The sequence below is a fragment of the Papilio machaon genome, chromosome 16 (assembly GCF_912999745.1).
Source record: "Papilio machaon chromosome 16, ilPapMach1.1, whole genome shotgun sequence".
NCBI lineage: Eukaryota > Metazoa > Arthropoda > Insecta > Lepidoptera > Papilionidae > Papilio > Papilio machaon.
The window spans coordinates 5,652,271-5,676,989 of NC_060001.1; the positions used below are offsets into that span (position 1 = coordinate 5,652,271).

At 34.0% G+C, this 24,719-nt stretch overlaps 3 protein-coding genes, 1 long non-coding RNA gene and 1 other non-coding gene across 5 annotated transcripts; 3 read left to right on the forward strand and 2 right to left on the reverse strand.

Annotated features, from left to right (window-relative positions):
* Positions 1-1,798: 1,798 nt before the first annotated feature.
* Positions 1,799-2,931, reverse strand: LOC106711186 (glycine-rich protein 23). The gene is made up of 3 exons (XM_014503436.2): positions 2,917-2,931; positions 2,432-2,474; positions 1,799-2,127 (listed from the first exon to the last, which is right to left on the reverse strand). The coding sequence occupies exons 1-3, from the start codon at positions 2,929-2,931 to the stop codon at positions 1,799-1,801; spliced, it is 387 nt and encodes a 128-aa protein (XP_014358922.2).
* Positions 2,932-7,223: 4,292 nt separating this feature from the next.
* On the reverse strand, positions 7,224-8,987 carry LOC106711171 (glycine-rich cell wall structural protein 1.8). Its single transcript, XM_014503414.2, has 3 exons — positions 8,973-8,987; positions 8,815-8,857; positions 7,224-7,963 (listed from the first exon to the last, which is right to left on the reverse strand). Exons 1-3 carry the CDS (start codon positions 8,985-8,987, stop codon positions 7,224-7,226), a joined length of 798 nt encoding a protein of 265 aa, XP_014358900.2.
* A 5,606-nt stretch (positions 8,988-14,593) lies between these two features.
* On the forward strand, positions 14,594-18,489 carry LOC106711180. The gene is made up of 5 exons (XR_006756313.1): positions 14,594-14,628; positions 16,626-16,821; positions 17,167-17,288; positions 18,080-18,198; positions 18,354-18,489. It is a non-coding gene; the product is annotated as an uncharacterized LOC106711180 (long non-coding RNA).
* A 1,585-nt stretch (positions 18,490-20,074) lies between these two features.
* Positions 20,075-21,369, forward strand: LOC123721805 (shematrin-like protein 2). Its single transcript, XM_045681657.1, has 3 exons — positions 20,075-20,164; positions 20,276-20,318; positions 20,404-21,369. Exons 1-3 carry the CDS (start codon positions 20,075-20,077, stop codon positions 21,219-21,221), a joined length of 951 nt encoding a protein of 316 aa, XP_045537613.1. The 3' UTR covers positions 21,222-21,369.
* Positions 21,370-23,730: 2,361 nt separating this feature from the next.
* LOC106711165 lies at positions 23,731-24,041 on the forward strand. The gene is made up of 2 exons (XR_006756307.1): positions 23,731-23,810; positions 23,842-24,041. It is a non-coding gene; the product is annotated as an uncharacterized LOC106711165 (transcript).
* The last annotated feature ends 678 nt before the right edge of the window (positions 24,042-24,719 follow it).

Consider the following 24,719-nt stretch of genomic DNA (forward strand, 5'->3'; position numbering starts at 1 on the left):
GATCTGTGTATATAGTTGATAGAATCTGTAAATAATATAGTTTTATCTGTGGATTAATGCCCACATAGCACAGTGGAGCGCCTAACGACACGGTCATGCGTTTGAATTCAACTGATGAAAAATATTTGTGTAACGTATAAAAAATAAAAAATATTTGAATTCGGTTTGATCATATTCCCTTGTTATTCGGTTATATTTCTAAATAAGTTTTGTATAAATTTGATATCGATATCTCTTACCACCAATTTAAAAAAAAAATAATATAATTTTAAACTTGTATATACTGGCAATGTTTGAAATATATTAAGGGTTTTTTTTTAATAATTGATAAAACCAGTATTGTTTTTAAAATGGTGCATTTGTTAAAAATTTACGTATTATTACAAAACATAGTGCACATTAGCGGACATAGTGTAGACAATCAAAGCACTGAGGACGTGTATTTTTCTAATAATATAGATTTTTTTTCAATGGAAATTTATATAAAGTCGCTTCGTATTGATTTGCCTTCGGCTAGTCAGGTGAGGATTTTGTCAACGTTGAAATCATGGAATTATTCGGTTAGAAAGTAATGTCATAAAATAAATGCTATTGTTTTATCATACCGTAGTTTTATTTCTTTTATACATCGGCATTTAACAGAACGTAACCTAAATTTATTTATTTTCGTGATTGGCGAATACATTGTGTCATAATTTCGGTTTAAGTTTTGTAATATTAAGTATATAAATTAAATCCTTCTTTAAAACTACCGAAAGTGGCCATAAAAAGTTATGTTAATATTTATTTAATTCCATTTAATAATAATAATAAACTTATTTAATCCATTCAGAATGCTAACTTTGTACATTTATTACAAAATTGGTAGAATAATGAAAAAAAGAGGAAAACACTAGTTGATATAAAAAATACGGCTACAAACTGAATGTTTATATGTATTTGTATATATGTATACAAGATATACAGCTAATATATCTTATATATAAAATGTCCATGTCATAATGTTAGTTACCGTACTCCTCCGAAACAGTACTACCGATTTTTACCAAATTTTATATGTGCATTCAGTAGATCTGAGAATCGGCTACTGTCTATTTTTCATACCCCTATTAAGTTTATTTTTAACTGCGCGCGGACGGAGTCGCGGGCGACATCTAGTAATATCATAAAAACGTTAGGATGATTCATTTTGTTTATGAAACGAATGGAAAATTACTGAATTTTACTTTTTATGTTTTTATGCAAATTATATAATTTGACCTTTACATTACTTTTAATTAATTTTTTTATACATAATATAAACTTAATCTTAGTTTATTACGATAGAAGTATTATTTTTAGTTTATATATTATGAATTGTGACCTTTATAATATGACTAGACTCCGTCCGCGCGGAATTAAAAAAAGCTTTCTTCGTAACCAGACTATGTTACATCTATGCCGAATAACATCAAGATCTGTTGAGCCGTTCCTGATATACCTTCAAATAAACATCCATCCATCTAAACATTCGCATTAATAATATTAGTAAGAAGTAAGATTCATGGATAGTTTTAAATTTTTCATTGTTTTACTTATTATTTGTTGTTTCATGACAACATGACAGGGATGGCTATATCTGGTTATTTCATCTAGATTATTAAATTCTAAATATATAGATATAAGGTTATAACTTACACTTAAAAATAATAATTCCAATTTCTTATTAAAAGATGTATTATTAATCAGAGGTTAGAAATGTATAACATGTAGGGCATAAACATTATCTGTACAAAACAATGTTGAAACAACTTCTTTATTAATGACCGTGACCGTAACCGAATCCGCTGCCACCACCTAATCCTCCATGACCTCCATGGCCACTTCCTATTCCGCCACCGAGACCGCCGGAGTGGCCACCTCCTATTCCGCCACCGAAACCGCCGGAGTGACCACCTCCTATTCCGCTACCGAAACCGCTGGAGTGGCCCCCGCTATGTCCACCACCGTATCCACTGCCGATCCCTTGACCGCCAAAGCCACTTTGGCCATGTCCGCCTCCGCCACCCTGGAGACCGGAGTGACCGCCGAAGCCACTGCTTGAGCCGCCAAATCCACCGCTGCCGCCCCCGATTCCGCCGCCATAGCCTGAAAAATATTCTAATGTTAGTGTCGGTTTGTCTGCAGTGGCTCTTGTAGTGACTGTTAAGTCTAAAATAATGAGGGTTGGCAATATTAATAAAGTTTGAGTGTTGTTGAGTTCTACTTAGCTACGAGTTATCAACAACATACATAAACTTATATAATAACTAACTCCAGTCAAATTCAATCTTTAGCGAACTTTTGAAACGCCTAGCGGTGAATTGATGTATCCCAATACAGGTTTTTCGATTTAATTAATAAGACATTTGAATTTTATGTGATGTAAATAAATTAACGAAAAGGAACGTACCTGGTCGTGCTGATACCGCGGCTACTAAAACCAGGGCGACAATCTGAAAAATGAATAATAAATTATATAAGAAACTATCAAAGGAGTTATATTACAAATTAACTGACAATTTAATTATTGTTAAGGTTTGGTAATTATAGTAATAAGATTTTTGTTAAACTATTTCGTTCTTAAATAAAAAAAAAATGATAATCTATGGAAGTGTGAGATTTAATTTAATAGAAGAATTACTGAATCCACTTTTAGCTGTAAAGTTCTCGAGTATATGAGAAAAAATTATTAGTAGGTACTTTTTTATCTTTATTGCTTTTCAAACTTTATTTTTATTTTAATTTATTTAAAGGAAAACATTTACAAAATAACTTTATTTTAATACTCTAAAATGTTAAAAAATTGTTTGCACTTGATAACATTTTTTATGTAATGTATTTTTTTTTTACATAATTTTGATGCTTTTAATATTCTAAATAAATAAATGAACTTACCAAAATTTTTGCCATATTTATTTTATGATAACAAATTTGTATGTGTTAGACGAAGTACGGTCGCGAATGATGTAAATCTAAGGACCACTCGATGCTTATATACTGAAATGAGCTCTACCGACGATCTCCTGGTAACCTCGAGCGTCGCCAAAATAAAGTCTTTGTTGCTCAAATCACACGATTATTACGTTTCATTTTTAATTACATTTTTTTTGTCGTCAAAAAGATTATATGCCAATATTGTAGTAGACGTTATAGGAACATATTAACGGTTCATATTGTTGGCAATTGTGAATCACACACAATGTGTACCATAAATTGTAACCAAAGATTTTTTCATTGTCTTTTAATTAGAAATAGCTTTATGTACTTCTTTACCACGTTAACTTTAAGTGTATTAAATTTCATTCCTTACCGTTTATACTGTAGTTTGGTTTATTATTATTTTGACCGAAATTGTGAAGCGATCTCTGTCGATAAACATTCTTAGAAGGAGAATAGATATGGGAACATTCCTCCGTCAAATTTACTTCCCCTTCCCATCCTACCTTAAAATAAAAGTGTGGGGAGGTAAAGAAGAAATTAGGCCTCTAGCAGGCGTACTCGTTAGACGACGCGGAATTACTTCCACTTGACGCCTGTCTTCTCTGTGGTCGTGATATACCGGGTGAGCCGGCCTATTCGTGCAACAAATGTTGTTGCTGGCGTCTACCACTGTTGTTATTATGTTATTAAATAAATGTTGGACAAAAGGTTCATCTGTCATTTTTGGGACACAAATACGCGATAAAATTACAACAGCATGAATACAATATCTGCTTATTACTACTGTGTTGTTTTCTACTTAACTATTAAATAATTATAAAAAAAAGATAAGATTCATTCGATAATCGTAAAGGAGACGATCAACTTTTTCTAAGTGTATCGTACACCAAAGAAATAGGTATTGGATTTGTTTTGTAGTTGTGATTAATACATAAATTACACGCGTTGCAGGTAAGTAAATTATTTGAATAATTGTTTAAATTTGTGACCTTACTTCTTCTTCCTAGAGACCTCCATACGGTTAAACACATTATCTTACTAACATTATAAAAGCGAATGTTTAGATGGATGTTTGTTGAAGGTATCTCCGGAACGGCTCAAAGAATATTGATGAAATTTGGCACACATGTAGAACATAGTCTGGTAAAATACATAGGCTACTCATTATTTTTTTTAATTCTGTGCGGACGGAGTTTCAGAGACAGCTAGTGGTATATAAAAAGCATGTTTTTTTTCAGTTATTCAAGGATATAAAATGTATGGATAAGATTTTTTTTAAATTACCTATTTCATGATCAAAATCTTATCCGAGTTCAGATCACGATATGATCTTTAGATGATATGAACTTGTTTAATATAGGCTAATATAGGCTTTTCTTGAAGATCTTAATACTCATAAAGCTGACTTATTCCTTTCGGAGGGTCGGCACAATATGTACTAATCTTCCATACATTTCTATCAGCAGAATTCACTCATTTATTACGCAATTTCTCCATCCGTACTCTCATCTGCCTTCCTCTACATTTGTAGCTATCGAGCTTCAATCTTATTACTTTCTTGTTTATGTGATCTCAACAAAACGGAAAACAGGAATTATTTGCAATTCATCATAACATTTTTGCCTATGACGTAATACACTTTCTCTTAATTGGGGATAACAAAACATTTCACCAAGTCGAAGACTACGGTCTAATTTTTTTCAAGAGACATCAAGCTTTCAGAGTTGATAAATAAATATGTAGATTAATGTTTGCATATTACGTTCAGATATAATAAAGAAAAATATATATAGGACCCTTATAAAACTTAAATTAATTACATAGATTTTCTATGTAATACATACAAGTGCAAAATTGGTTTGTTGAATGACTACGTATATTTATCAAATGCCATAAATAAAATGGACCAAAAAACTATGAGATCACAGTTGCTGTGAACCATATCGTTTATTCAACCGTACTATTATTATTTAGTCGCTTAGTGGGTCTTAATCTCAGCAAGCATAGCAATTATCAATAGTTCTAACGTTTACAAGTTTTATGGTATTCGTATAAATATCCTTGAACCCAGAGATCCAAGACAAATTCGCAAATAAAAAAATAAAAATTTACCTGGTCGACCGGTTTTCTTCCGATCGTCTTAAAAGTAATTAAGCATTTAAAAGTAATAATATGAAAGAAACCTTTTAGCTGAGAATTATTGTTTTTTTTTTATTAGCATTAGGTGCCAAGAGCGACAAGCCTGATCTAAAACTGGATAGCGAAGTAAACGTTGTCCTGTCCATAGTTATCTTCTATAAGTTAGAAGGTGTTACCATGCATTGCCTACTCTAAAAGTACAGAGGAGAGGAGTTACAGGAAATATTTTCCTATCCTTTACAACTCCTTCCCGCCAATTCCACTTCCCCCTTTCCTTCTTACACCCTGTAGTGACCAACTAGCAATTATATGCTCTAGAAAGCACAGGAAAAAATATAGAAGTGTATTTTTATCTAGTTCCTTCATATTGGACAACTTTATAAATGTTAAAGAGGAATAGTAAAAATGCTTCGATAAGTAATAATGTCAAATCTCCTTGTACTCGTATTAGTGCCATACAAAGCACCATAAGACTTTTATCTTGAAGTCACGAAGAAAAGCCTTCTTTTATTTTTAAACTATCTTTACTGTAATAATCTGCGTATCGCCGTTTTAATTTGTGTCCTTTATTGAAGTACCCGAATTAGTTATATGACTCACTTGGGGGTTTTTTCCCCAGCATTGTTAAATGAATCAAAATTACGAAAAATAACAATTTTTCACACAAAAAATGTGTTCTTATTTCTTTCGTCAAACAACATAAGCACGTATCAGAGACAACCGGTATAAAAATAAAAAGATTGTTTTACAGTTAAACATTTTGTTCCAGAACCGAAGATAAGTGACATAACAGATCATCTATTGAAGAGGCTTTTGCCCAGTGCTTCACATAATTTGGAAAAGTTTTGTGGGTAAATACTGTAAAATTAGGTTACAATGGTATTTTAATGGTATAGAAATTCTCTATAAAGCAGGCTACAGATCTTCAGTTTTACTGTGGGTGTCGACTGAAGTCACACTTGTTATCCCTTACATTGTCTTTGAAGAGACGAGGACAACAATATGTATGGTTATATCACTACAGTCGAAACAGTAAAGAATAAGTATGTGTAGTAACAATTTTAGCTCTATTACCACCCCGGGAGAGATTTTTTTACCATCCCTTTTAAGGGGGAGGGGTTAACAGAGTATTATGAGTAATCCGCAGACCTGTGGCGTCTCTTCTATCCGGTGCCCTTGGCGGTTGTCAAACTGCGTCCTAACATCGACACTGTCAATGTTTTTTGATTCAAGTTTCATTATACATTAAACTGATATTCTGGGGTAAAGTGAACAATCTGTCAGTTCAGTTAAAGCACAAAGACGTTGTTGACTGACGCCTACACACGTAGGCGAAACTGTAACAATACAGTGGGGTGGGTCTAGCATGAATATTTGTGTCAATCGCCTTCATATCGTCATCGTCAATTGTGTCAAAATCAGTACGAGATTTTTGGAGATTGTTGTACAGTATGACAAATTTTGTCGATGACAATACGAAGGCGATAGTCGCAAATATTCGTGCTAGGCCGACAGTTCTCGTCAACAGCAGACGCAGTCATTAAGCTTTCTTCATCAACGTAAATCTTGATATTCTTTTAATTTATTGAACAATTGTGAACGAAATAAAAAAAGCTCAACCTTGGGGATATTTCGTAAACTTCCAAACGTTAAAATTGTAAAGTAAGCTTAGGTCTTATTTTTTAAGTGTCCTCGAAACTTGAAAGTGTAATTAGGGTACACTTTCATTTTACTTGTGTTTGGTATGTATCATTCATTAGCCTGTTAGGCATGTCCAGCTTCTCAATAGCTAATTTGAGCTTCTTATTTCAAATCTTTTATCAATGAAAAATAAAAAGTAATGGAGTTCAAACGTAATCTTAGCCTAAGATATCTTAAGGTGCTGTCGGCGTGCATGTTGGCCGTGGAATACACACAAACGGACCGACGAGTTATTAATAGTAGGTACTAATATTGGAACGATCCATCTTTTGGCTAAAACGTCTGGGATAATGACTAAAATTTTACATAATTATTACGTTAGTTTTAATGTCATTGAATTTAACATTGTTATTATTAAATTCTAACAGTTCCATTTTTTCTTATATACTATGCATTTTTGTACCTTAACATAATTCTGTTATTTAATAACGTTCATGGGCCCCGTGATTTTCTTCGCCACTATCACCGAAGTCTTCACCGCTGTACCCCGTGTTTTGACCAAAATAGCCACCGTGTTCGTATCTTTGCCCATGTCCGTGATCGAATCCGTGGCCCGATCCGTATCCGTGTCCATGTCCATGACTTGATCCCTTTTCAAATCCATGCTCCGATACTTGTTTAGATCCTTGCTCAGATCCATGACCGAAGGCGTGCGTGGAATGTCCGGTGCTGCTGCCGTGAGTTGATCCACGATCGGTTCCGAAACTGTGGCCGCGTTGTTCAACACCGCTGCCGTGCTCATCGCCCGCTGCCCTTGTGGCTTTGTGGGTACTACCTCTGGACATTGCGACTCCTATGCTGGTGCCGCTGTGCCTGTGGGGTCCGTGTCCATATCCCAATCCGTTAGGTTTGCGGCGTCCGCCTTTAGCGAGCGCCATGCCTACGCTGGTGCCGCCGCTGTAAACACTGTGTACTGCCCCGCTGCCCACTGGTGTCTGTCTTACACTGGTGCTTGCATGCTCGGTGCCGACGCCGACGCCGCTGCTACCTTGCCCTACGCTCACTCCACTACCACCGTGCTGCTGTCCAGTTTCAGCATGTTCCGTCACTGCACCGGCGACGTGTCCCACCCCGTAGCCGACGTGCCAGTCCACGTGTCCCTCGTGCTTACTACCGTATTCCTCGTGACTGATGTCTGAGTCTTCACTACTACTTCCATATTCTGTAAAAAATTACCTGTTAAGTGTATAAACTACATGTGTAGATAAAATTCTTCAAGAGATGGATACAGAAAAGTACTCATAATGTGTCGGGGCCTCGGTTTGAAAATGAGATAGCAAAAGACAAATCGGTTAAAACCGATCTTTCATTTCATGTGCTGTTTCATTACAATAATCCACGCCTTTTTGATCGTTTTAAAATACTATAACTTACTATTATGATTAATAAGATCTATGTATCAATTTATCTATTATTTTAATCTATGAATATAAATGCACGAGAGAGAGATGGTAAAAACACCAAACATCAAAGTATAAAATTTGGTTTGACAGCAAAAACTGCGTCCTATTGTACAGTTTATAATTTAAAATTTTGTTTTATAAATAATAAACATAATAAAGGAAAGGTAATTAATTTGAAACTGAAATGTTAAATAAATTGAAACAGCATTAAAATTAAAAATTGATAAAGTAATTGCTGTTGTAGATCTTCAAAAAGTAATCCCAAATTAAGTGACTGAATTAAGGCCAATATATATAATATATCATCATCATCATCATCATCAGCTCACTATACGTCCCCACCGAGGGGCTCGGAGCCTACCCCAAGTTAGGGGTGATTAGGCCATAGTCAACCACGCTGGCCAAGTGCGGGTTGGTTGACTTCACACATATCATTGAATTTCTTCTCAGATATATATCTAACTAATATTATAAAATGCAAATAATATATATAAAAGTTCTTCGTAATCTATTTGGTTAACCGCAATGTTGTTGAAATCGTATACTAAGATGTTTTTTCTGCATTTATTTCAAGTGTACACACTTTGAAATAAATAATTAAATGACTCACCAGGCCGAGCCGCTACCACTGAAACTATTGTTAATGCGAGTATCTGTAAAAAATCGCATTGTTTTTTAAATAATAATAAAATAATAACATATCCCAATTGCTAGCCGAAGAAATATATTTCCCTAGTTTATTGCAAGTAAACGTATTGATAAACTTACCAGAAACTTGGTCATTTTTATAAAAAATATCTTATGAAGTTAATGGTTACCTAACTGCAAGTAATCCCGAACCTATTGCCTCTCGGTTTATATAGTGAAGAAGCTGGAAATCCATCTATATGACTTGACCTCATGCGTTCTGGATTTTATAAATATACTGTCAACAATCCATGTTGCAGACAATATTGAAACTTGGCGAAAAATGAAATTGCCGTTTATTTTAATTGTTAATATATCTTTCATTCATGTAGTAAGTATTAATTAATAATACATGTACAATTGATAATGTGAGGTCGAAAATACTTAGAAACACTTATATTTTTACTCGAATGTAGATAAGATTGTCACTTCGTTCCATATAATATATTAATATATATTGTAAAAGTAGAGCTTGATTTGCTAAAATTTTATTGACCACAGCAGAACAAAAATGTGTAGAAACGAAATTTCTTTAACTAGTACTATATTTTTACAAGATGTGCGAATATGTACAGGAAGATAATAATAATCTATCTAATCTAATAAAATAAAGGTTCTTTTTGATAATTTTCCAAATTACGGTATTTCTATGAGAATTATACAATTTTATTGTTTTTAAAGTAAAGCCTTTTTTCATTGTAATCAAATTTCAAGTTTCGCTGCGACATGAAAAGTTGACAATTGCGACGTCAAGTATTGATATATTTAAAAACAAGATGCTGTGAGAACTGGTCCCTTGTTTTTAATTTACTATCAAAATAAATCAAATGAAAGCCGGTTTTTATACAGCGTTGGGGTTTTATAGTTCAATCAAGACTTCGGGATAGTAACATGCGTCAGAAGAAGTTTTTATAACATTTTTTATGAATGTGAATTTGTATCATTTAGTTTTTGTTATTAGAGATCTATAAACTTATCTGACCCGGTGGGTAAAAGTAACGCTAAATTATTATAGCTCATTAGCGTCCCTTTGTCGATGACAAAAAACTGTCACACGATCCTAACGTACGTAACTGGTAGGTGTGTCGTGTCATTTTTGTAATATCATTTTCTACTCCTAAGTACGAATATTTTACGTGTTTTCTAATACTAATTGCGAATTCAGTGCCTTTCACCGGGCCAGATATGTTTGTTGGACTACAATAGTTATTCATTACGTGTAGCATTTAGCTGCCAAGCATAGATCAAAATGCTTAAAAAATGGGACGCTCTGAGTGATATCGTCTTTCGTTTCTGCGGCTTCGCATTTGTTATTCTGATTTAATATTATAATTTTAGAATTTCGGATGATTTTGTTTAATTTGTAACATTTTGAAAGAATTTACCTTCGCATCTTTATAAGTGTTTTGTCAGTGGAAACCAGCACTAATTAATGACAATGATGCATATTTGTACTTCTTATATAAAAAGTATATTGTGAAACGTACATAGTCTGTAAGTTCAATAACCTTTGTTTTTGTTAACTCAGCTCCAATTACTGTTGGAGTTAATAATCGTTTGCTTTTTTAGAAATGATAAAGTTGTTTAAACTTTTACATTTGTTATCACGAATTCAATGGACATAATATATATTACGTTATATGTATTCTTCAAACGTGAGGAATGGTAATATTGTTGCGATACAGGTGGTGTTATAGAACTCTCTGTTGTGCGAAACTCGTAACATCAATTTTGTTCGGTGTAGGAAGGGGATAAATCCAGTGGTGTGCCTTTCTCGATACCAGGTTTTTTAGACCCGGTACTGCAAACTAAGGCAGTGGAGACACACCAATATACTAAGTGTATTCCGTACATTTCAAATTATTTTCTCAGTACTAAATCTAAACGAAAAAGAAACATTGGATGACCGTAGTACCAGAGTTTACATATTGTTCACAGAAAATTATTTCGTATTAAAATATTAGTATATAAAACTATTATAGTTATAATTAATTCTTTGCATGCGTCATAAAAAAACATATCTTGTTGGCTTTCCCAAGATATTATACTTTTCATCAATCAAACAAAACCATTGGTATTTCCTAACATATTAAATTATTATTATCATTAAATTGTTATTTATTTAAATCTTTTCTTTATAATAAGAATATTATTCTTTGATTATAAATAGGTTATAAGAACTTTATAATGTAAATAAAATACCGCTTGAACATAAGACTATCTGTTATTAAATTATACAACTATATAGTGATAAAATTGTACTTCTTTAGTAATCTTGTTTTCTGTTTATAATTTACATATTATAAACTAACTTGCTGTCGAACGAAACTTAATAAGTAGCCTATATGTTCTTGCAGACTATGTTATACATCTGTGCCAAATTTAATCCAGATCCGCTGAGCCGTTCCGGAGATACCTTCAAACAAACATTGGATGAAAACATTGGATGATTGTCCATCCATTAAATTGTCCTTCGGATGGCAACTGTATAAACTTATAAGTAATTTAGTGAAATAATATATTTATTACTACTGACAAAAACTAATAAAGTAAATACAAAAAGAATATAAAATTTTATATGTATTTATTTATACAATCAGTCTTATATCTAACACTATTTAATGATTCCATTGTTTGCGACTTGACTCATTAATAGCATTTCTTCTTATGTTGTTCTGTTGTGGATAATATGGGAAATAAGAGCCTAATTTTCTGTTATAAACCAAGTATGGTGGTAGACCTTGGGGTGCGTAACTTGATAGTTTTGTCGACCAGTTTCTATCGTATGCACCGGATGATGATCTGAGATTATTTGAGTTACTATTTCGTGTCCTGTGATCGTACACTTCGTTCGACATGCCATTTCTATACTTATAGTTATTCTTCGTTGCTGCTATCACAATGTTGAATAACACTGCCGACAGGATTATCTGAAATACGATAAAGATTTCAAATTATACATGTTTCTTTACAATAGTCTATTGTTGTTAAATTGGCGTGGCGTTTTTTTCAGTCGGAATATTAGAAGGGTAAAAAACATACGTCTGGATTATAAATTCAGACGTGTTAGGTTACCTGAATTTAATATAGACTTATTTAGTCATCGGAACGAGTAGAACTGGTAACCGTAACAATATACATATAATGTTCTTATACTTAACTGTGTTTTTATAGTTTTCGTAAATGGACAGTTAAAAATAACAGTATCAAAATTACAAAGAGAATAAGAAACAATTAATAAAGAGAAGGGAAGTATAAAAATAATTTAAAAAGTAAAAAATAATAATTTAATAAGTAAAAATTTAAAAAATAATAAAAAAAACAAATTAAAAAAAAAACAACAATAGTAATGCTAGTTTTTGGTACACCAGATATTGCCAAACATATTTTTTTCTAAAATACTTTTTCAAAATTTTTAGTGCTTTTGGTGAACATTCTGCTTTATTTATTCTTGAACTTACGAATCATCAACTCTATTTCTTGCTATCTTACACCACCTCCAGGTCTTCCGTGTACCCCAGGAGGTCCACCTAGAGAGCTTTGGGAATCACTAACGCTCCCATATTAATTTATTAATATTATATTAATAATTTTTAGAAGGAAAACTATTTACCTTAAGCAAGAAGAGTTTAATGGAATCCATTGTTCACGATGAATCACAATTAATTAGATTATATTGAAAATAAAACATTATAGTACGACATTGACGTGGTATCGGTGAAATGTTGAAGTAAGATGAACTTGTTCCTGGTCTTTTCATTTATATTGTCAATGTATAAACGGTCTACTTTTTTCGGAACAAAGTATAATGGAGTCTTCTATAATTTTTTTACTAGTAATTTAAATAATAAATAGGATAGCCATAACTGTGTTAATAAAAAAATTAGGGGATTTTGGATTTTCCATTATTTTACGAGCACACGTTTTCCTTCACAATTTTTTCACGTGTTAATTATAAATTATTATATATATTAGAATTATAAAAAACATCTTTGCGAAGCTATTGTTGTTTGGGTTTAGTTTTTAATTTTATTTTCATGTTATATATTTTTTGTTGATGGAATTTAAAATATCTTATATTAACTTATGCAGTTTAAAAACTGATTAGTTTCTTAAAATCAAGTAAAATATAAAATTACTGTAAATAACTTTAAACTACTCCACAGTTTTCTATTATCTTTATGTAGAGCGAGAAAATTAGAGCTTATTTTGAACGTTTACATTTGTGACACTAACATCATTCTGAAGCATCATTTCTATTGCTTTTTAACTTAAGAAAGCAAAACCTACTGGATCAATCGATGCCGAGTATTTGTGACCATTATATTATATTATTATAATTATATAAATAGATATATGGGCTCAATAATAATATCCTTTTGATCTTGATATAATTTTGAGGTAAAATAATGTAAGTATGGTTACTGAAAATTCGTATTATTATTTATATTTACATTCATTAGACATGGGCAATAAAGCAAGTTGTGAATTTAACATTTTGAATCAACTAGGAATCCAATTGTATATTGTTAGTTTTGCATGTAAATTGCAATTAACATCAAGGTTAATAACTACAAAACCAACAAGATAATGTTATCAATAGAAAAACAAAGAATTCTCACAAGATACAAGCGAGTGCAGCTGAGTCATTGCACCGTGGCCTATTGAACTCGGGTAATGTCACAGTTATGTCTGTTTGTGCATGTTCGCTAATTGAATAACAGTATGGGTGGACTAAATAATATTGTGCGATGAATTCTAGTTTAATTTGTCATATTTTCAAAGGTTCAGGTTCAGTTATATAGAAAATTGTTACGCAACAATTGGTTTTACAAGACCTTGTTGGAAAGTGGGAAAACAAACGTGTGAGAGAAACAATTCAATAATGTCGAAACAACGTTGTTGGAAAAGGTTTGTGTCCAACTTTTAACAAATATAGGCTAACTTACTTTCGTCAGAACCAAAAGCCTCTTGTTCTTTCTACATATTTTTAGAACTCCTTGGAAAATATATTTGCAATAATTCTTAAAAAGTCTATTAATTATCCTGTGTAAGAAGTTACCAAGCTATAAAAAGCTAAAAAATACTTAATTGCAGATTTGCACTTGAATGATAATAATAATAACTCCATTGTTTATTATTTCCTTATCTAACAAAAAACAACTAACAAAAAACGCCTGATATATTTGATCCGCAAATGTTTTAATGTCCTCAAATAAAACAACCAACAAGACCTACTGCCACCTGCTGCCGACACCTACGTCACCAACAATGTAGTAAACTGCAAATCTACCATCGCTTCATTGTAACAATCCTATCGTATTCAGGGAATCTGCTGGTATATTGTACAATGCGCAAAATTGTGTCTTGCAAAAAAACCTCTTTAGTTTTCTGTAACTAATTACTACATTTACCTGCAGGCACTTTACTTAACTTTTCTATTTTTTTATTCCTACTTACAATATCTCTTGCGATCTCAAAAAGGCACACGTAATTTACTACGTTCGAAAATGATTGAGTAACATTTCGTTGCGTTGATCTCGTAACGCGGGCCCCACCCGTGCTCTTGAGCTCAGACTTGTGCTGATGATGATCAAACGTTCAAAGAATATCAATTCGTCAAGTCCGCTAGTGTAACATTTTAGTGACTTAAACTAGTGCTGACTGTGTTTATTTGCCTATTTTTAAGTGACTTTACATTTTAGTGACATTGCATCTAATTGCAAGTGACTTTAAGGTACATTGTTGGTATACTCTCTAATTATATTTTCTATTTCCTAATAACATTAAATAAAGCTAAAAACAAAAGTAATGTGGCCTACATGCTTCAGAGATTATAACATCTAGCTTTAGCGAAAAGAATTCTGGATTCTTTTCACATCAAAGCAAATGTTTTACAAATTTACTTTTTTTGTAATATATTTTTCGTATAAAAAAATTTAACATTAAGACGATGTAATTGCTCTTAATATTATAGTAATTGAAAATTGCAAATAATTTATAAATTAATTTTCTATTATGGTAGCTGGAATGTTTCACATCCATATATTTTCCAAAGGTAAGTAGGTACCCACAATACTTCGGATTTTTTATTACTTACATTCGTAAATACTAGACCATCGACAAAATTAAATAAGGAATGTACTCTCACGAGTTATTCAGACAGTGCTACTAAAGTATGGAATGAAGTAATTTTTCATAAGAAAGCGGCAACGACGTCTATCCATATTAAATGATAGATTTCAATCTGATTTCACTATAAATCCGTATTGAGTATAACATGTATTACCGAGGGTTTCCATTAAAAACACTTGTACAAAAACCTACTGTTATTTAAATCTTGACCAGGAAAATAGAAAGCCTATCAGAAAACGCCTCACTCGTCTCCTTTATCACCTTTTATAAATTATGCAAAGAAATTAGTCCGGAAAAATATCCGCAACATGTGAGATGTTTTAAATTTCTGGTAAGTCTATACATTAAAAAAATGAGAGAAATTACTGCATATGTTTATACAAGTATTTTGAAAATGGAAATCTACGGCATTTTCCTCCTATATTTATTAGTTGTTAATTTGGATTTATTACAGGTAAGATGGAGTTCAGGGTTGCCATTCTTGTGGTAAGTCGTATATTAAGTTGTATTACATTATTATAAGTCTATAAAATTGATGTTTGTGAACACGAAATTTTGTAACATATTTATGTAACTACTCTTAAAGGTCAGTAAAAGTCATGTTGAAATGCGGATAATAATGCTTGGGGCATTCATAGATTAATACGAATTGAGAAATGTATAACTTGGCACATTTAAATATATTATTTATTACTTTTTCTCATAAGTTATGTTTGTTAAATATCGTAATATTATGACATCTTCGTTGTTTCCATGACTCACCCTATTTATTGTATACATTATACATAAATTAATTTAAAAAATTAGGATTTATTTAAAATAAATATAAAAAAATCTCGCTATTAATATAAAATTATATAGAGTGCAATTATCAATTTTTGCAATCCCCCAACTATTACTGGTTGAATCGTTTAAACAATTTTAACATGACTCAACATATTTGTTGAACACACAAATTCTTTCTTCATACATCTGACTCATTATTTTCATTACGAGTGTCAGAGTTGCCGACTGACCCATTGCTAGAGGCTTCTATTTGATCGACATACATCATGTTATTTCTCGGTTATTACGTTCACCGGCGCATGGCGTATATTAGAGATTATCAAACTTATTTTTCTCGTAGACGTAGAATTTGATTGGTTTCGGTAAATCCCCTTCTTTCTTTTTTTCCCCAAGTTTATTTCACGTTACTGTGTTTTCCGTGGACCCCCATGGGCCCAACTGGACCATTTTGGAAATCACTGGCATATATTATTTCAACCAAAGACGTGCAAATAAACAAATATAAAGAGGGATGTGTACGAGAAATAAATTAAGAAATTTTCGTGCCTACACGCCTTAAATCATTAAGCATAATTATTACTAAACACTTTATGAATAATTCATTTTGAATTGTGAAATGCTATTTTAAATTCGTTAAATTGAAAGTTTGAAGGCGGCTTATAAGGTAGCTGTATAAGTATAAGACATAATTTATAACTTAACTAACCTAGAAACCTTTTTAGTGAATAATAAAAAGCTAGAAGAAAATCACAAAGAGTGCGGTTGTTAGAAAGAAGATTTGCGAATATCTCAAAATTCATTTACTTTTTCCAGGTGGCGTGCTTATCGAGTGTGGTACCGAGCGTGCAGCCAGTGCCGGTGGTAAAGGTGGCAGTCGTGGGGGGAGCCTTCGGGGCCATTAAGGGCGCCATTAAGGGCGCGGGCGCCGCCAGCGCCGGAGCCCTGCTTATTCAAAAAGTCACCACCGCACTGAAAGGCGCTCTAGCAGCTAAAGGAGCCTTTCTTAAAAGTAAGGAACTCGTAATACTGATCCTCCCGAAGTCAATCCCCACAAACCACATACTTGATGCCGGAGGTCAATTCTAGTCCTTTGAAGGGATGGAAAGGGTAAGTGGATTGGGCGGGGAGGGGATAAACGGGATAGGGAAATGTACTTTTACCGTATGTTCTTTCCTCTGTTGTTTAAAGTCAGGCAATGCATCTACAACCTTTTAACTTATTGCTGATGTCACTTCGCTATTTTAGCGAATTCAGTGCACTTACACTTTCAACATCTTATACTTACTCTAAAAATAATTAAGTAACCACAAATGAATAGTTGTAATTGCTATCAGTATTCTGTGTAATGTTTCAGATGTAGCTTTAAAGACGGCAGCTCATGGGGTGACTTTCGGCGCAGGCGCAGCACTCGGCGCCGCGGTGGTCGCGCACAATCCACACGCTGAATACGAGGAGTCTTACATCGAACAACCACATGTAAGAATTGATTTTGACCAAGAACCCAATAGATTATCAATTTGGCAAATGATCCACCATCGAAGAGTTTTTTTGTAATGTTACTGTTGTACAGTAGTAGTTTAATGACATATTGTTCAAATTGGATCGAAGGCATTTTCGGAATTACTTTTTTCTATAGTTTACGTATAAAATTAAAAAATCTATTTCGTTGAGTTAAGATTTCAGTACTTATTTTTTCTTTATTTATGTTATCACTAACGTTGTTATGATTTAGTAAATCTTATCTCGATATTGTCGTGACTGGCAACTACATAAGCTAGGTCGGCGCCCTCATTATATAAATTATTCCATAAGTTTGTTATGATAAATTGATGTTCAGGAAAAATAAATACAAGTAAACAACAAGAAATATTAACTATAAATATGTCTGACAAAATAACATTCATTTACTTATTAACAGATTGTTGGAAAAATTGTCTAAAAATAAACGTTCATATACGTAGCATGTATAGGAACTCTATTATTTTTCTATATTAAAAAGTGGCAGAGTAAGCGGCCACCTCATTCGCCGAAATAGCGCAGCGACCGCTGCCTATATATTCGCAATTGCAGATGTGTTGCTTAGCTTTAATCGACGGAGACAAAAGAACGCAAAAAGAGAATTTGCCCCCTTCCTGTACGTCCCGTCCTTCGTCCAATTTCCGTAAACAATATTGCGGATGTTTATAGGCAGTGGTCGCTTCGCTATTTCGTCGAATTCATGGGTCTGCTTGCTCGTTTCCAAAAAACAAAATATTTTATACTTATAGGTTTCGCAAATTGACCACGGTTATTACTACGACCATCCGCATTCAGTCGAAACTCCACATGAGCCAATATACCATCAACAAGCCCATGCACCTTCATATCATGAGCCAACTTACCACGAGTACGTATAAACAGTGTTTGTTTCCCTGAATTTCCAGTTGTCCAAACATTTAATTTAAACCTAAACTCTAACTAAAGTTGCCTCAGTTTTTACTAAAGTGAATATTAGATATCACAATATTTTGTACCTAATTTTTTTATAACCTATTTTTCCAGGTATCTTCCCTTACAACATTACCATCATGAATCTTACTCCGAACCACATTACAGGTGAAAAAAATGTGTGACTTTCTTATATAAAAGTATTCTTAAGTTGTTAATTTGTGAACAATTATTACTAAGTCATATTAAATTGTTAAGAAAATTATTTTTTCTTTATTATCCTTTAGTATAATACACTAGAAGCTGCCCGCGACTTCGTCTGAACGGAATTGAAAAAAAAATCTAGTAATAAACATATCACTCGGGGTTTGTAAATCGGTTCAGTAGTTTAGGAGCCTTTTTAATGCAAACAAATAAACAATCAAATCTTTCCTTTTTATGATATTAGTATGGATAAATTATAGAACATAATGATATACAAAAAATATATCAAACGAACAACTACCTATATATAAAACATAGAAATGGTTATTATACAATATGATCATTGAATATCAAATACCTATAAACTTACAAATCTAGGAACATAAGCATAAAGGTATTACTAGTACTAAATATTATAATCTGTAGTCCCTCGCTGGGTACGAATTTGAGGCGAGCGATAAATACGATAAAAATTAAACGCCTATTGAAAGCAAATAGCAAAAATATTAAAACTAACAGCCGCTATATATAACACACATAAAAAAATACAGTCGAATTGATAACCTCCTTCTTTTTGAAGTCGGCTAAAAATTAATACAACAGTTATGGTTTTGTCGTCGTATTACCTGTGTTAAGAAAGTATCAGAATTGCTTTCATACTTCGGCCATAGGATGCGCTGAGGAGACGACAGTTTACAGAAATTTACTGTGGTTGGTAACACTGAAAGCAAAAGATTCAGCAGCCATTCATAGGCTAGACCAAGAAAAAGACCAGATTACCACCCAATTCTACATAGATGTGTGAGACACGCTGGAAGAAGTTCATTTATAACGATCCTGATGCACGAGGCATCGATCCGAGAAAATAAAAATACTGCTTTCTCGGTTAATACGAAATATGCACAATATATTAAGAAATAATTTGTAGCTAACATTATTTATTATTGAATAATGGAATGCAAGCGACACGCAACGCAATCACCGGTTTAACGTATAAATTCATTTTTTTTAAATTGTAGGCGTAATAAGTCTTGTCGACATGCAGTTTTCCTACTACATTTGTATTAAAGTAGGTCGATTTACAAATGCAGATTTACATTAAACAAATCCTTTGACCATGTACACGATGCATTAATTTGACTGTTTAATTTTTAAAAATTAGCAAAAAACGTAGGTACTAAAAGAAACAGACAATCAATACAAAGTATGAGAAGTTGAGAATAGTTAGTAGTAAGGTAGTTTGATTTGTTCCAAGTCGTTTCCTTACCCAAACTTTATTTCTTTTCAAACAGTTATAGAGTTCGGTGGTTCATTATAAAAAAAATTGTCAAAGCTAAATAAAGAAGAAATATTCTATGCATGTAGAGATTACCAAGCCAATAGCAAGTACAATCTTTACCTTAATTACTAAATAAGTATTTGAATGTAAAACTTTCCAAGTAAAGGATTCCGTTTTCAGTTTGTGAAGGCCACGATTGCCGTTAAGGGATGTGAACTATTGTCGGATGCATATGTGGTTTCTGTTCCGACCGCGCCGATTCTTACACCGGCTAATCATATTCAAATAGGACGCCCGTTTAGAATTGTTAATCGATTGTAATAATTTTTCAGCGAGGTATAAAAGCGCTTACATGCACGATAAAGGCATAATTGAAATCAACTTTATCCAGTGCACATCGCAGGCAGCCGAAACACAGCCCGAAGACATGTCTCGACTTACGGTTAGAACATTTTAATAACAAATTAAATGAGATACTGTTATATTTCCTCACATGTTTCTTTGTGGTTTCACGGTGAGTTGAAAATCTCCTAATTTAAAATTTGATTTCCAGATTTTCTTTATCCTCGCCCTGACGTACGAAGTTTTTGGAGATGGTAAGTGTAAGAGTATACAGTAGTTTTTGGCTGTAAGATGTTATTTTTTCTTTGTTGTATATCTGTGTTTTTCTTTCTGGTGTAGCTAAAGGTGCCAAAGATTCAAACGCTGCCGCGTCCGGGCTGTACTCGAGCATTATTGGTGGCGGCCTCGGCGGCCTGGGCGGCGGTATCGCGCCTGCCGTCGTAGCGGGCTCCGCCATAGGGGGCGGTTCCGGGCTCGGAGGTATCGGCAACGGTCTCGGAGGAGGAGCGGCACTGAACAATGCCGCCGCCGTGGGCGCCGCTCAGCTCAGCGCCATCCAAAACGCACAGGCCGTGCAGGCCGCCCAGATCGCCAACGCCGCGGCCGCCGCTATTCAGGGTGCCCGTGTCGCTGAGGCCGACGCCCGTGGCAGACAGGCAAACGCCATTCAAAACGCTCAGGCGTTGGACGCCGCACGTATCGCCAACTTGCAGCGGGCACAGGCCGCTGCCATTGAAAACGCCAGGGCTACGGAGGCAGCGAGAAGAGCGGCGGCCGCGGCCGGCCTTGAATTAGCCCGCGCCGCGGAGGCTGACCGCGTCGCTAACGCAGCACGTGTGCAAGCCATCGCTTACGCCAATACCAGGGCTGTTGAAGCCTCCCGTATCGCCAACGCCGCCCGCGCTCAGTCTGCTGCGGTGGCCACTAGCGCGGCGCAAGCGCAGGCGGTGGCTGATGCCGTGGCTAGGAACGCTCAGGAGGGTCTTCTTCTCAGCGGTGGCGGCAATACCGCTGTGGTGGGTGTAGCCCCAGCTTCGGCCGGTGTGGTGATCAGCTCCAGCGGTCTCGGTGGTCTTGGCGGTCTTGGCGGCTACGGCGGATCCTGGGGACTCGGCGGCGGTTACGGCGGCGGCTACGGCGGATATGGAAAACACTAAAATACTGTAGTGATATAGTACTCGATAATAAGATGTTAAGATTTCTACATCCATTTCGTCACGTCACTGAGAAATGGTTAGCGGCAGATACATTACAACTGGTTGTGTAAATATTATTAGAACTTAATAAATACAACAATTGCATCCATTACTCCATATGTCTTTATTTTTTACGGAAAATGCTGTAGAAGTAGTTGGGTCATTCGTGGTGTGGGAAAATTCGGAATGAATCACCTGTAAATTATATTAACAAAGCAGCTCATATACTATTGACTGTGAGCCTAGCACAGATTATTTGTTACAATAGCCTTCGTATCCTCATCTTCAATTACGTTAAAATTAGTATGAGATTTTCGGTGCTCAAATTTCAATACAAATGTAGTCGATATGATGACGATTAGTACTATTCGTGGTAGGTCCACAGAAATAGGAAATGCAATGATTAAAACACGTTCTAAAACAAACCGAATAAGAAAGGAATTGTTAAGTATTTATATATCGAAAATGGTTTAAAAACGTGAAAAACGAGGAAGAATATGGGATGAAACAATCGAAAAGTAAACAGTAAATTTACATCGACTCTGGTAATTTACAGTTTTGCATCAGTATTTTATTACCTTCAAAGCGAATTGCTCTAGACACACAAAAGTACTTTTTGTAACAAGCACTAAATATTACGGAATCATACAGACAATATAGTAAACAAAAAACAATAATGTAGCGTAAAGATGAAAGGGGAAAGGTCGAGATGCCAGCGCGCGGGAGATAAATCCCTCTATAAAAGGTGTACTCATCAACAAGTACTGTCATATTTTATTTACAATTCGAATCATTTACACTTTACAAATATGGCGTTTAAAGTGAGTATTAATAAGAAAATATTAATTTGACCTACCAAAGCGAATACCACGAAAATGGTTGTTAGTCATTTTATGTTTTGTGAAATGTGGTATTTAGATAATCCTTCACGAACCTTGGTAGCGTAGTCGCTTCGGGTCGCGGAGTATCGTGTCGCGTTGTAATACTTCACGTTTATCTTTAACTTAGGGCAGTATCTTCTATTAAATGAGGATTCATGTAATTTGTTCATATAATAAAGTAACTGTTTGTTAGCAACTCTAGAACATTTAAATTGAGCGATGTTTTCGATACAGGCGAGGAGACGCGAATCTAAGTATTATGACCCATTCAATAAGTATTTCATATATTTTAATTTTAATAACATCAGGGTTTTGTAATGTTTATAAAAAACTGTCCCTGCAACTCCGTCCGCGCGGAATATAAGTAAAACTTAACAAGTAGTCTATGTGTTCTTCCATACATCAAGATCCGTTGAGCCGTTCTTGAGATGCCTTGAACAAAAATTCATCCATCCATCCACCTATCTACTTAAACATTCGCATCTATATATATAAAAGAAAGTTGTGTTAGTTACACCATTTATAACTCAAGAACGGCTGAATCGATTTGACTGAAAATTGGTGGGCAGGTAGCTTAGAACCAGGAATAGGACATAGGATAATTTTTACCCGGTTTTCTTTTTTTTTTTTATTCCGCGCGGACGGAGTCGCGGGAAAAAGCTAGTTTATAATATTAGTTAGATGCTACCAGAAAAGACTCACCACTCCTAATAAAAAAGGCTTTATCAAAGCGCCTATTGAAAATTTGAATATTCCGAAGAATCACATTACTTGACTTTTTGGTATTATAAAAATATAATGTGCTATATATAAATAGCCTAGCTATTTATATTTACTATATTTTTTATTTTCTTTTACAGATTGTCTGCTTACTAGCTATGGTAGTTCTCATTAACGGTGAGTTAACATTAACATAAAACTGTAAACTGTAACAAATTTTTACAACTGAAGAATACAAATGAAGTAGATTTTAATAATTTTTGCCCATCATATCGGAAAATATCCTTTACGATTATTAATTGCGATATACAAGAGACTGTTATAGACATTAACTTCATAACCTTTGAACTATTATAAACTATCAGATAAACATATTATAATATGATGTAATGATAAACGTATGATGCAAATATTTTATAACAAAACAATGACTCATTACTTAGTATTTAAGTTATTAGATATTAGTGCTCATCTAATAGTTAACAAGTTACTTTTTGCAGTATCGAATATGTTAGTGTTTTAATTTTCTTGTGCTAGTTCTTTCAAGTTAGCCGATATATTTTTGAGTTTAGCTTTTAGATAATCTTTGTGTTTAGTTTAGTTTTTCGAAATAGGTCTTCAACTACTTATTGCAGTTGTTGCTAACTTATATATAAAATTCATTTCAGCATTTGCAATTTAATAAAAAAAATGTCTCATTTCCATTCAATCAAAAAATAAGGTTATTTTGCTGATTCAATTCAGATTTTTTTATGATATTGATATTTGTTGCGGTATTTCTTTAGTTTTTCTGATAATTTTAGCTCTATGGACCTTAACAACAAACATTTTTTTTAAGGTGCCCCATATCGTTATGGAGAAGATCAAGGTAACTACGGCAGTGGTCAAGGCAGACACAGTGGTAACTTTGGCCCCGGCGGCCAAGGCGGCTTTGGTCCAGGGCAAGGGGGTCAAGGCGGCTTTGGTCCAGGGCAAGGCAGCCAACAAGGATTTGGACCTAGCCATCAACAAGGATTTGGTCCTGGAGGTCAAGGGGGTTTCGGCCCTGACAACCAGGGCGGGTTTGGACACGGCGGTCAGGGAGCTTTTGGCGGTCAAGGTGGTCACGGACACGGTGGTCCGGGGAACTTAGGTGGACACCGCGGCGGTTACCAGGAGTACGGATATTAAATTATTATTATTTAAAAATAATTTCTTAAAATCATGTCGTACTATCATTTTGTATATGTTGTAACTTACTTAATTCTTTTTAAATAAAATTGTTGTACCAACTGCAAATATCTCTGTTTATAATCCTAAGTCCTCATTTTAATCCAAGAAACAATGTTTCCAAATAATAAGTAACACAGTGATGAAATAACGTTAAATTAGGACCATTGTGCGATCATTAAGTTTTTATAATTGTACAATCTTGTTCACAGTAACACACGTTGTAAATGCTATCAAATGCTTCACTAGTTTAGTTATGAAATTGTATATTAAATTGCATATTGCATATTAATGATTCAATTTGTGTTTAGTAAATGAATTGGGACAGTATATTCACGGTTCATTGCAATAATATTACATGTGCGTAACAACAGTTCGTGCAATTCAGATTATGCGCATTAATTGCCTTAGATAACTGAAACTAAGTCACTTATCCAGTCGACTGTCCTGTTCCTCTGCCGTAATGCCGCAACTTAATGATTTATTTATTTGTTTATTTAAGTATTTAGTTATTTATAGTACAGTTGATTAAGCAAAACTCATAAACGACCAGAGAACAGTCTTATATAAAATTGAATAGCCAAGACATTATTTTTAATTTCTAAAAGTCATTTATAAGATCTTAGACTTTAGTGTTGTCATCCCTAGT

What these genes read in the sequence shown, in the direction of transcription:
- LOC106711186 (XM_014503436.2), bottom strand. An exon ending in CGCGGTATCAGCACGACCAG is followed by an intron (nt 2,128 to 2,431) that starts GTACGTTCCTTT and finishes AATATTTTTCAG; the next exon opens with GCTATGGCGGCGGAATCGGG.
- LOC106711171 (XM_014503414.2), bottom strand. An exon ending in AGTGGTAGCGGCTCGGCCTG is followed by an intron (nt 7,964 to 8,814) that starts GTGAGTCATTTA and finishes AATTTTTTACAG; the next exon opens with AATATGGAAGTAGTAGTGAA.
- LOC123721805 (XM_045681657.1), top strand. Translation starts at nt 20,075, where the DNA reads ATGCACGATAAAGGCATAATTGAAATCAACTTTATCCAGTGCACATCG. An exon ending in AAGACATGTCTCGACTTACG is followed by an intron (nt 20,165 to 20,275) that starts GTTAGAACATTT and finishes TTTGATTTCCAG; the next exon opens with ATTTTCTTTATCCTCGCCCT. An exon ending in GTACGAAGTTTTTGGAGATG is followed by an intron (nt 20,319 to 20,403) that starts GTAAGTGTAAGA and finishes TTTCTGGTGTAG; the next exon opens with CTAAAGGTGCCAAAGATTCA.